This window comes from Cyprinodon tularosa, unplaced genomic scaffold, assembly GCF_016077235.1.
Source record: "Cyprinodon tularosa strain WSP-4 unplaced genomic scaffold, ASM1607723v1 ctg474, whole genome shotgun sequence".
Lineage (NCBI taxonomy): Eukaryota > Metazoa > Chordata > Actinopteri > Cyprinodontiformes > Cyprinodontidae > Cyprinodon > Cyprinodon tularosa.
The window spans coordinates 146,612-159,363 of NW_024039201.1; the positions used below are offsets into that span (position 1 = coordinate 146,612).

Here is a 12,752-nt window from a genome sequence, read left to right on the forward strand (position 1 = left end):
AGTGCTGCTTGGCAGAGATCTGCGCTCTTAGAGTGCTTTTTAGTTTACTTTGGATTTCCTTTTCATTTTTTTTTTTTTTTTTTTTTAATGTCTCAGTCCAGTAATATCTAGGACCAGTTAGATTGGGTTGGATATTATTATTATTTTTAGCAAGGTTCCATTGTGGGGTCCCTGATCATATCTATGGAGACTGTGAAACCCTGCTTTCTGTAATTCAATACGTCCATTAGGCTCACTGGATTGGATCCATATCTTTAAAAGCCCTGGGATAGGTCCGGATTTGGTTCTAGTTCCTGACGTGGAACCACGCCTTGGCTGTGTTCTTTGGCCATGTGGGTTATTGTTAATGGACAAGATTAAAATGCCAAGTATTCATAATATTGTGATTTCCATATACAGCAATGATACGACAACTACATACTGTATTTCCTGATTGTATGCACGTCTTCATAACTGTAAATACTGTATTTTTCAGTTTCTACTTTGATTCGAGAATCCAAATTTACATTTTATAACATTCGTAAGTAACTAATTTCTTTGCTTTTTGTTTTGACATCTAGAGGCCTAATAGCAAATTTAAAACTACATGAACTGCAGATTTCTAAACTATAGGGGCTGAAAGGTCCCCAAGAAGTCTATGGGTTGTCCCTCTAGAATTTCTATGCTATGTTGGTTTGATGGGGCCCAGATTAAAGGTGGTTCTGTTATAGTTTTCACACAATTGTTCTAGTAGGATCTGTTTTTTTTTTAAATGCAGAACTTCTACAGACATTTGGCTCAATCTGAATACCTCAAATCAGTTAGGACACATAAACCACTGCATAAGCTGCCCCAATAAGTGCTATCTGAATAGTGCTGTCAGTTAGGAAGGAGTTACAACCAGGGAGTAGAACTGCTTGATTAAATGTAAGGACCTCATGATGTCCCTAGCTGCTGCTAAGAACTATGCAGTTGATCACCCTTTGTGTCACAAACCTTATAGGCAAGCCCACCTCACTGAGTTGAACAAAAACATTAAATGTCCTCACTTTCAAATGTGTTGGGTATTATAATGGAGGGCCTTAGCCATTCGCTACATTTATGTCACCTGTTTTTTCTGTAGCTATTTTCCTTAAGACTATTATCCCAATTAAACCAGCGTCATTTATATGCATGTCCGCCGCGTAATGAGATCCGTATGGCTGAAGGTTTTCCAGATGATGCATAGAAGTGTGAAGCTCCTTTGCTGCCCTGGATAGTCTTCTTACAGTTGACATGGTGAAGGGATAGGAGCAGCAAGTAGGAGCTACAGTTTGACGTATTCAGATTGCGCCACCATCGCCTACAGCTCAGGCAGTCTATAGACTCCTCCTCCGAATACCACAAATCAGTAAGGACAGTTAACCACCGTGGAGGTTGCCACCATAAGTGCAATGTGAATAGTGCTGACAAGAAGGAGCTAGGAGCAGCAAGCATAACTGCTTAAGCTCCTTTGCTGCCCTGGATAGTGTTCTTACAGTTGGCACTGCGAAAGGTGAAGGGATAGGAGCGGAAAGTTTGAGCTACAGTTTGATTGTATTCAGAGTGAGCCAGCGTCCTCTGGAGCTCAGGCAGTCTATAGACTCCGCCATCATAGGTGTGTTTTGGCTCCTCCCTCTTGATGGTGGGATCTGATTGGTCCTCCATGGGAAGCAGACAGCTTTGTTTAGAGCTCAACAGCCTGCGTCCCTCCTCCGTTGTCCGGTACAGACGGGCTGCCCCTGGATGACTCCGCCTCGTCTTGATCTTCTTCCTCCATCTTTACCAGCCTCTGCAAGTACTTGATATACCTGATGGCGGCTCGCAGCGTCTCCACCTTGCTAAGCCTTTTTTCGGCGCTCTGCCCCGGCAGGTGGTCCCTTAGCTTGGCGTAGCCCTGGTTCACACACTTAACGCGCTGACGTTCGCGTTCGTTTCGTTTCTGGATAAACGCTGGCTCAAACGGACACTCATAGACACTGAAGTGTCCATGATGGTGGAATGGGGACAGGTATGGCAGGATCCCTCCGGGGCCTCTCAGAGGGCCCTTATACAGGCTAAGGGTAGATGGGTCCATATTGGGGGGATAGAAGAGGATGGGGACAGAGGTGGAGAGAGACTCTGGGTGCTGGGACCTGCTCCGCTCCTCCAGTCCAACAGGGGGAGACATACCGAAGCAATCAAAGAGTGACTGAGAGAAGGCAGAGCTCATCATGTCATCGGGAGCGACCAATGAGGGGAGAAGACAGCTGGCTGGATCAGAGAAGGATCATCCCGGTCTCCTGTGAAGAGACGGAGATATGCTTCAGTTTATCGACTAACAAACATTTCCATCAGGGGGCAGAACTGAGCTTCAGAGAGAGCAAATAAAGGAAAACTTACCAACTAATGTTAGGATTATGACAACATTAAGACTTCTATAGACTCCTAAAAAGCAGGAATGTTGAATATTGGATATAATCTGGCTAACCGACTGGTCAACCACATGCTGCGGTCATTTCTGAAGACCACAAAAAGCAAAAACAGTGACGTTCCAAGACAAAATATATAAAAAGGGGGCCAGTGGGTGTTTTTTCAGGGGAGAACAGAAAAAAATAACAAATGCAAACAACAAAAAATGAAATAATTATGTAAAAACAGAAACAGGGCATGAGCACATTGTTTAGTATTTTAGGTGAGCCACAAAGTCAAGGTTGCAGACCTTTGACCTAAATCTGATACTGACAGGGCTGGAGCTCAAAGCTGACTAATTTCTAATTTATTGTTTAAGCGAATAATTGAGTTAGTCCAAGTGATTAATCAGTTATAGTCTCCTCTGTTAGCTTATGTCATCATAAGAAATGTATTTAGTATTACACTGCAAAAGCTGATCTAAATAAGTAAAACTGTTTTTGAAATAAGTGTATTTACCCTTAATTAAAACAGCTAAGTAAAATAATCTGCCAAAGAGATGGGTATTTTTCCTCTTACAATAAGATATAGTATGATGCGCTTAAAATAATTTAATGGATTTTTTTTTATTTTCTTTTTTAATAAAATAGAAAAAAGCCAAATTGCTTTATTTTTCTTCTCAAACAAAGGAAAAATATATTTAATTCAAGAAACATTTACGAACTAAGATTACATTTTTTGTAGTGTATGTTCTTAGTACATAGACGGCCCTTGTAATTGCCCCTGTATCCTGCCCATGAGCCCATGAGCAGGATACAAAGGAAAATCATCAGACACTTTGAGGACAGGAAATTGATTTGACAAAGAAAGCTGAATGCAAACCTGCTGAGGAACCATGTCTGATCTGATCGATCCTTCCTACAGCAAGCAGACTGACCCACTGTCCTGTCTAGAGAGACAGTATATTTTCCATATGTCTTTAATGAAGACAGTGGAACGTCCATCTGTTCTTTCTAGAGAAGACAGACCTTCGATCTGTCAGAAACAGAGACATCAAACTTTTCTAACTGAGTGGTTTTCAACATGAGGAGAGCAAAGGGACCATAGGAAATTAAGAAAAATATAAAAAGAAATTGATTTAAAAGTTAATTATTTTTTACATTAACATAATGAATAGAAATATTTATATTTACAACAGTTTATAATTTATTGGAACAACAACAAATTAGAAAGATGCTAGTTAATAATCCCTCTGCTAAAAAAGCATAATAATTGTACAGCAATATAATTCATAAAAACCCTCTAAAAGTTTTTCTTTACATATTTTGTAGCATCCTGGGGTCAGAAGCTAAATCCGGCAAAGGGTCACTGCATGGAAAGCCGTTTTTTAAAATCTGTCCTTAAAGACACATCTCATTGTCTACCATTTAGAGACATCTGAATATTTTATTAGAAATTATACTTCTAATTTGCCCTGATAGGAGACATCAGATTGTCCCTCTGTCTGTAACAGAGACATCAGTCTGTTTGTCATCTAAAGAATGGCCAGACTGTCCTCATGTATTTTCTACAGAGACATCAAGTTGTCTATCTGTCCCTTCTGGAGGGGCCCATCTTTGGCACACCTCTGGCCCAGGCTGATCCGATCTCCAGTCTGAGCAAGAATGAAAGAGCTTAAGGCAGCTGGACGGGTGAGGAGCAACGTTGGACTTAAGTCTGTCCACGAGAAATGTGGGACATCTCCACAGCTCAAGGTTAGAGAACGACATCAAAGGTTGGAATTTTGTTGCTCAGGCAGCTCCTAGCTGCATGCTGTCTTACCATGACCAGGATCTACTGGGACCTTATCTGGGCCTGGGAGCCATTGGTCAGAGGAGCCCCAGACTGAAATTTAAAAGAACCAGTAAAGGCTGGATGTGTAGATAAGGATTACCACTATCCAGCACAGTAGAGGATGCATAATGCCGAGGCTTTCCTTGGTAACCTTTCCTGGAGTGCACAGACTCATGAGGAACATTTAAGATACGTATCTGATTCAGGAGGCTGGAAATGGGTCCTGATTATGATCTAAATCCCTCCATGACAGAAACGGTTCATCAGGAGCATCTCAGTCCCCTGACCTCCTGTTGGACCACAAAAAGGGTCTCTATTTGGACGCTTGGAAAAGCCAACTCAGAGCCGTCCAGTTGATGAAAGTCAGCGTAGGGAGTCGCTGTAAACATTTATTACTGGACGTGGTTCTGAGGAATGTTGTATTATTATTTTAAGACATTTTTTTTTACATTCCTTAACTGAGCAGCCTCTCCACGCTGGATGAATTTAACAAGCAGGAAGAAAATAACCAGCAGGCTTCAACAGGACGCAGAATCAGAACCGTGACACAAAAGCTGCAGAGATCTCAATTCTTTCATCTTCACAGGGTCCCTGGTCACAGGCAAGATTGAATCTTCTGAGATTCATGGAGTGTTGAGTTTTGGAAGCGTTTCCTCAGAAATGAAAAGTTAGACAGTTTTTTATGGAGGAAGGTGGACCTGCAAAGAACGACCCAAAGAGGACATCTCACCTTCAGATGCAGCTGCAGCAGATCGTCCTTCAGCTTCTCTGGATCTCTGACTGCAGGATGAAAAGCTCAGACCTTAGCTGCTGAAGCTCCGCCCTCATAGGTGTGTGTGCGCGTGTGTGTGTGTGTGGTGGGGTGGAGAGGGAACAAGAGAGTCAGGTTAAAGACAGAACATCAAATTCTGCAAGTATTTTACTGAGGAACATGAACATTTCCTCTGATTTCATGTTTCTGTGTGAGACCTTCCTCTGACCGGTACCCTTCGGGTCTCTGGGGTCTCACAGTCACCCAACGGCCTCCTAGTCATTCCAGGGTCACACAGTCTTTCCAGGGTCCCCCAGTCCTTGAAGGAACTCTCTGGAGTGGCGTTCACATCAAAGCGGCCTGAAGCCTAGAATGAATGTTTGCAGTTTCCTCTCCCTAAATCCTTCTCCTCCAGATGAAAGGCATCAGCGGCATACACCCTTCCTGTCATCACACGTCTGCTGGCACCGCACACCCTGATGACTGTTTACACACACACCTGCAACCCGACACTCACCTGCGATGATCCCAGTCTGCAGGTGAGGACAGAAGCTCTCATTAAGGTGTTCAGAGATCCTTCTGATCCGAGGGCTGTTCTGATGGCAGGAAACCATCTCTGTGGACCTCTCCTGGATCCACAGCTCCTCCACACTTACACATAGATTTTTCTAAATGGGCTGGATCACTAGGTCTGTCAGAGTTCTCATATGCGGTACAGGACCACTGTTAACACCGACCTATCAGTAGAACCCCAGTGTTGCTGATGTTTGTTCTGTTCCACAGGATCTGAAGTGGCAAACGGATCACTGGTTAAAGGTGAAGATATGTTGGAGAAGCTCAACCAGCTGCAGATTGAGCTTCTCCAACCAGCTGCTTTCTTTACAAAAAACTTCATGAAACCTTATCCATTGATTCTGTTTGCTTTGATTGGGTCGTTGGGCTCAGGGTTGTAGCCCAACGTTGCATAGATCTCCAGAACTTAAAGTATTCTGATTTTCCTGCAGATTAACAAGATGCTTGTCTGCACAGCTCCTGTCACCACGCTGAAAAAACAATCTAGAAATAAGTAACAGTTTTTTAAATTAAGTGTAGTTACCCTTAATTTGAGCAGGTAAATGAGATAATTTGTCAATGGAATTAGTATTTTTACTTATAGAATAAGATTATTAGATAATTTGCACTTAAAATAAGACAATGCAATTGTGTTTTCTTATTTTAAGTATAAATTGTCTTTTTCCATTGGCAAAATGTCTCTTTTACCTCCTCAATCCAAGAACAAATACACAAATTTTAAGAAAAAATGACTTACCGGTATCTAGATTTTGATTTTTTTTCCAGTGCAGGGAGAAACGCACTGAGAGTTTTCGGATAGCAGAACCCATACAGCTAGAAGTCATGATGCCTGGCAGATTTATAATGACCATAACTTCTCTGCATATCAGAGTTCTGCAGCAGGTCGTCCATCAACACAGCTGATCATCATGCCTGTATCCTGACCAGTAAAACTAGTTATTTTTTATTTTTTCCAGCATTAGAAATATGTTGAAGAAACATGCCTCTGGCTGAATTTACCCTTAGTCCTCATTTGGACCTTAAACCAAGCCCAGGCCTGCTTCAGGAAGTATGTTTTCTCAAAGCAGATTTCAAAACTTTTCGCTGTGTTTGCAGAACTTTTGCGTTCCGCTCACTTTACTAGTGCAGAACCGAGTCAAAAATGAGTAAATAAATAAGAACTCTATGCATTAACACTGCAACAAAAAAGAAAGGTTGAAATTAAAGAGAGTTTGTGAACTCCCACTGAGCTGCTGTGTGTGAACATGAAAGCTGCAGCAGCTACACATGTAATGACATGACTTTGATCGGAGCATCTTGTCAACAACAGATCTTCTAAAATCATCCAGAACTTCTAGAATCTCTCTCAGTCACAGATTCTTTACTTCATGTTCTCCAACGTTTCTGTTGGAGATGTTGCTCCCACCCTGCGTGGCGGTACAGGAACAGAAATAGGAGGTTGAAGCAGGGCCGGATCTAGTAGAAATGTGAATGGGGTAGATGCTCAAGCTAGAAACAGTAAACCAAATTCCAGAAGCACCTTTGCATAGGGATAAAATTTGATCGCACACTCTACTCGTCGCACTTCTCTCCAGTATGAACGCACTATAACAGACAGCTAAGTAATATTTTCCTCTTTATTCATTATTTTTGTACACTGCTCCATATCATAGATCTTTATTATTTGCCCTCTACACATATTAGTTAATAATCAGTAAAAAATGTTCCTCAGCTGTTGAGTTCTCATAATAACATAAAAAAAATAGAAAATAATAAAAAATAAAAAGGCATTTTTTTAACCAGGTTTTTATTACAGGGATCAGACTGTACCAGATGTGACAACATATGGCTAAAAAGCAAATAACGTCAACACATAATCACATAAAGAATAGTCACATAATATATTTATTAGAAAATAAAATAAAGCAATTTAAATTTAAGCACCCTTTTTATGTAACTTGGATATGATGGGATCTTTGATGGTCTTTACATTAAGTTAAGATAAACTGTGGCTCTTAGCAAAAAGTAGTTTATTCAAGTATACTAAAAGTGCACTTTTTGTCATACATCAGTCAGTGCACTTAGAGTTTACTTATTTTCAACTATATTTCATATACTAAACAATAGTATAGTCAAGTACACTTGACTATACTATTGTTTACTTTATTGTTTACTAAAGTATACTTTAAGTATACTTTAGTAAACTTAAAAATGTCCCAATTTAGTTCGAAGAAGTATTACTTTAGTAATACTTCAAGTACACTAAAATAACATTGTTTGGTATACTTTCTAAAATTATACTTAAGTATTCTTAATAGAATTTACTTCGAGTATGCTACTTTTTGCTAAGGGGAGCTCTTAGCCTGATTGCAAACTGGTCCTTGGATTTAGAAAAAGAAAAGCTTTCTTCCCGTTTTCATGCTGACCAGAGGAAGACAAATAAAGTCCTAAAACCATAGGGCCTATTATAAAAAAAAAAATGATGTATTGTATGTTTTTCTTTTAAGAAAAGCTTTGTACATCAACACACCAACAGCTCATTTTTTATTTTTTATTTATTTAACCTTTATTTAACCAGGAAAGTCCCATTGAGTTAAAGTAACTCTTCTTCCAGGGAGTCCTGGCCAAGAAGGCGGCTTAAAAAGTTACATTAACATAAAACCACAGGAGACAAGACAACCACAGCTACATATCATCTAGGCAAAATTAAAAACAACACAACAAGATTGGGCATACACATACAACCAAAAAGCAAACAGCAAATAAGGCATCCAATCAAAAACAGTTGCATCTGTCAGTTAATGATGATTTTAACAGGTCTTTAAAAGAATTTATGGATGGAAGTACTTCAAGATTTAAAGTGGCTTGAAGTTCATTCCATACTTTAGGTGCAAATGATGAAAATGCTGTTTTTCCTAGTTCAGTTCTTGTAAATGGAGTATGTAAAAGTATTTTTTCTGATGACCTAGTCCTGTAAGTACTATCTTGAATGGAAAGTAAATTAAAAATGTATAAAGGTAGTTTACCCATAAGGGCTTTAGCAATAAAAGTCAGTACATGAATTTTTCTCCTCATGTAAAGAGAAGACCACTGTACAGTTTCATAGAGAGTGCAGTGGTGAGTCCTAGCTGATGCACCTGTGATAAAACGTAAGGCAGAGTGGTACAGTACATCCAGTTTTTTAAGTAAGAATAAACTGGAGTGAATATACAGTGTATCCCCATAGTCAAGCACTGACAGGAATGTGCTCTGAACTAGCCTTTTCCTCGCAAGATAGGGAAAGCACTTCCTCATTCTAAAGAAAAAACCCAACTTTGGTCTAAGTTTCTTACAGAGGCTCTCAATATGGACACCAAAGGACATCTTATCATCCAACCAGATGCCTAAATACTTGTAAGATGATACTCCTTCTATTTTAGTGCCATCTTGTGTTGAAACACTAATGTTAGGTGAGGATCGTGAATGTGTGAATGTCATTGTTTTAGTTTTTTTAGCATTCAGTACCAACTTTAATTCAATAAGAAATGTTTGTACATGATTAAAAGCAGACTGCAATTGTGCAAATGCAGCATTCACTGATGAAGCTGTGGTGTACAAAATAGTGTCATCTGCATAAAGATGCACTTTTGCTGTCATCAGGTCCTTACCCAAGTCATTTATATAAAGAGAAAATAAAATTGGACCCAAAACTGACCCTTGTGGGACCCCCATTGTAACTTCTAATGATGTTGAGGTATAGTTATCAATTACAATACACTGCGTTCTATTATTAAGGTAATTTGAAAACCACCGTAATACAGTATCACTAAAGCCTATTCTTTGTAATTGCTTCAAAAGAAGATCATGGTCCACTGTATCAAACGCTTTAGAAAGATCAATGAATATTGCAGCACAAGACTTCTTATTATCTAAAGCATTCAAAATGTCATTTGTGACTGTGGTAACAGCAGTGACTGTACTATGACCTTGTCGAAAGCCAGACTGCAATGGGTTTAAAATTGAGTTCTCGGTTAAAAAAAGTTTGAGTTGCTCATTTATAAGAGATTCAAACAGTTTGGCCAGCACAGACAATCTAGAGATTGGGCGATAATTGTCCAATAAGGAAGGGTCTCCACTTTTCAAAAGTGGGAGGACAAAAGCAGACTTCCAAGATGTAGGTATGGTACCACTACATAAACTAAGATTAAAAATTGAGGCAATAGGCTCAGCAATCAAGTTAGCAGCAGTTCTAAGAAAATACGGTTCAATCTGGTCAGGCCCAGCAGACTTTTCACAGTCTAGTCCTTGCAAAGCCTTCTGAACTTCATAAGCAGAAATACAGATTAAATTAAAACTATTTTGACTCATATTTGGATCTGGAACAGTAATTGTAGGCCTACCTCTGCTAATATTTGCTGGAAGAGTTGACTGAGTAGCAATTCCAGCATTGATGAAGTGCATGTTAAAAGTGTCTACCATATGTTGTTTATCCTTAATTTCTCCCTGACTAGTTACAATATATTCAGGGATAGTGGGAGGTGGCACATCGCCTGATGATGATTTTATTGCTTTCCAAAATTTCTTAGGGTCATTGAGATTTTCTTTTATTAAATTAAGGTAATGCTCATTTTTTGTACTTTTTATTAGTCTTGTGCATTTATTTCTTAATACCCTGTAGTTCAACCAGCTTGCATCACTATTATATTTTTTTGCTTTTACCCATGCCTCATTACGTTCTCTTATTGCAGTAGCAATACAATAATTAAACCAGGGGTTATCCCTGCCCCTCACTCTAAATCTTCTAAAAGGGGCGTGTTTATCAATGATGGCTAAAAAAGTTTTCTTAAAATAATCCCAGGCCATTTCAACATCATCCATAAAACAAACTGCATTTAAGTCACTGTGGAAAATATCATGAAGAAATGCCTGCTCATTAAAACGCTTAAGATGTCGTTTAAAAACAAACCGTGACTTGGTCTTAACCATTTTACAGTCCCTGACGCACGCAACCATGCAGTGATCACTGACGTCATTACCAGTGATGGGACTAACGGCGTTGAAACTAACGGCGTTACTAACGCCGTTACCTTGTTTTAGTAACGAGTAATCTAACTAATTACTTTGACTGTAACTATAACGCAGTTACCATTGCAGGCACCCCGTTACTGCGCGTTACTCAGGTCGCACAATGAACCTTTTTTCATGATAGGACTCGTGCGCAGCTGCGTGAAGCTGACACCCCACCCACGTCAAAAAACTCTGCAAATAGACTGAATGGTTAGTGCAACGTTAGTGCAGATTTGTGCAGAAAAAAATATTGTTTGTGCTACTTTTGTTTAAGAGATATTAAAGATTATTTTTTAGGTCATCAAGAGGTGCGCGCCTTGTCATGAGAGAGGGGAGGATGAGATTTCGTCTGTCAGTTGAAAAGGTGGGTGTTTCTGCTGGTGGGTGTTAACGTACAGCACACACAGAGAGATGGAGAGTGAGGATGACTCCAGCAGCAAAACAGCGTTTTCCACATGGAAATACTGGTGTTACGTAGAGCTGCGTTTCCCCATCACATAACGGTTTCCTCTGCATCTCCACACAGCGCAGGCGGCAAGAGTCACCGCGCAAGCGGCAGGAAACGCGCATGCTCGCTAAAGGCGCGCAACAGTCGCTCTGTGCTCGCGCCACAGGAGAACTATGGAGAGCGTGAACGATCAAATGAACCTGACAACAGCCAGAAATGATAGCCTATATGGAGAAAGGGAGAAATCTGGATGGATGGATGGATGGATGGATGGATGGATACTCTGCCTTCTCAACCTACTGTATTTTTTATTTTAAACATTATTTGATGGCCTTTGTGGCAGGGATGGAGATCCATATTTTATGTCACACGCAGAGTATAGATAGATAGATAGATAGATAGATAGATAGATAGATAGATAGATAGATAGATAGATAGATAGATAGATAGATAGATAGATAGATGGATAGATAGATGTTGCAGTATCTATAACAACCCAAACACACAGGATTTCAGAATTAGACATCCCCAGTTATTAATTTCATATACTCACCAGATCTGAATGTCCTGTTATAAAACTTCACATCGCGTTGAGTTGCAATAAATGCTAAACTGTCTGCAGGTTCTTGTCTTTGTCGTCCGCTCTATTCAGCTGGCTTTGGAAACACACGGCGAGAAGGTGGGGGCCGGGTGGTGAGGTTTACGGGGGCGAGGAACGGAAAAGTAACGCAATAGTTACTTTTACTAGTAACTAGTTACTTTTATTGTGGAGTAACTCAGTTAGTAACTCAGTTACTTTTTGGGAGAAGTAACTAGTAACTATAACTAATTACTTTTTCAAAGTAACGTGCCCAACACTGGTCATTACAAAAAACACCAGCCGCAGAAAATTTGTGTGGAGCATTGGTCAGGATAACGTCAAGCAGCGTAGATTTGTCCATACATTTAATATTAAGGCGTGTAGGTGACTTGATCAGCAGAGTCAACTGCAGTGCATCACACAAGTCTCTTAATGCAGAGGACGACGAGAGATAGTCCCAGTTTAAATCCCCCAAGACGATGTACTCGCTTGACAGCTTTCCCAGGAAGTCAGACAGCAGCGCAGATGCTCCAGCCACTGCCGATGGTGGCCTGTAGCAACCTACTACTGTCAAGGAAGCGCCATTGGGGAGATTGAGTTTAATGGCACAGAGTTCGAAAAACTTTGGTTTACTAATTGCCTCGACGACGCAGCAGTCCAAGGAGGCCTTTACATATATGGCCACCCCTCCTCCTTTTTTCCCACGGTCCGTCCTATAGATATTGTACCCTTCGATGTAAACCACATTGTTCGCAATCGCAGGCTTGAGCCAGGTCTCAGATAATACGAGTATATCACTGTCCGTCATTTTAACCCATATGCGAATAGCGTCGATTTTATTTATAAGGCTGCGCACATTGACATGGATGAAACGCAAGCCACTGCTGTTTTTCAAAACATCGGGACTCGACAGTTCAGTCACTAGTGGTCCTGGGTTTGGATGTATGTTACCTGACAAACACAGAAGAATGGTAATCCAAAGCGCTGATCTTGTTGCGCTGCTGGCGGCTCCCCTGCCGCGCCTGCTACAGATGAACCGAGAATGTCCAATTTCGGGCCAGCTGACAGGTTCGGTTGGGCAAAGGGGCTCAGCAACACATCCAGTTAGGGGTGCAAATCCGCTCGTGTCAGTACACAACCCAGTTCCAGCATTC

The 12,752-nt window shown here is 40.5% G+C and overlaps 1 protein-coding gene across 1 annotated transcript; it reads right to left on the reverse strand.

Moving 5' to 3' along the window:
- Positions 1-556: 556 nt before the first annotated feature.
- On the reverse strand, positions 557-5,352 carry LOC119794305 (achaete-scute homolog 5-like). The gene is made up of 2 exons (XM_038301793.1): positions 4,952-5,352; positions 557-2,279 (listed from the first exon to the last, which is right to left on the reverse strand). Exon 2 carries the CDS (start codon positions 2,210-2,212, stop codon positions 1,685-1,687), a length of 528 nt encoding a protein of 175 aa, XP_038157721.1. The 5' UTR covers positions 2,213-2,279; positions 4,952-5,352; the 3' UTR covers positions 557-1,684.
- Between the last annotated feature and the right edge of the window lie 7,400 nt (positions 5,353-12,752).

Excerpts from the sequence above, each read along its gene's own strand:
- LOC119794305 (XM_038301793.1), bottom strand. The coding sequence starts at position 2,212 with ATGATGAGCTCTGCCTTCTCTCAGTCACTCTTTGATTGCTTCGGTATG.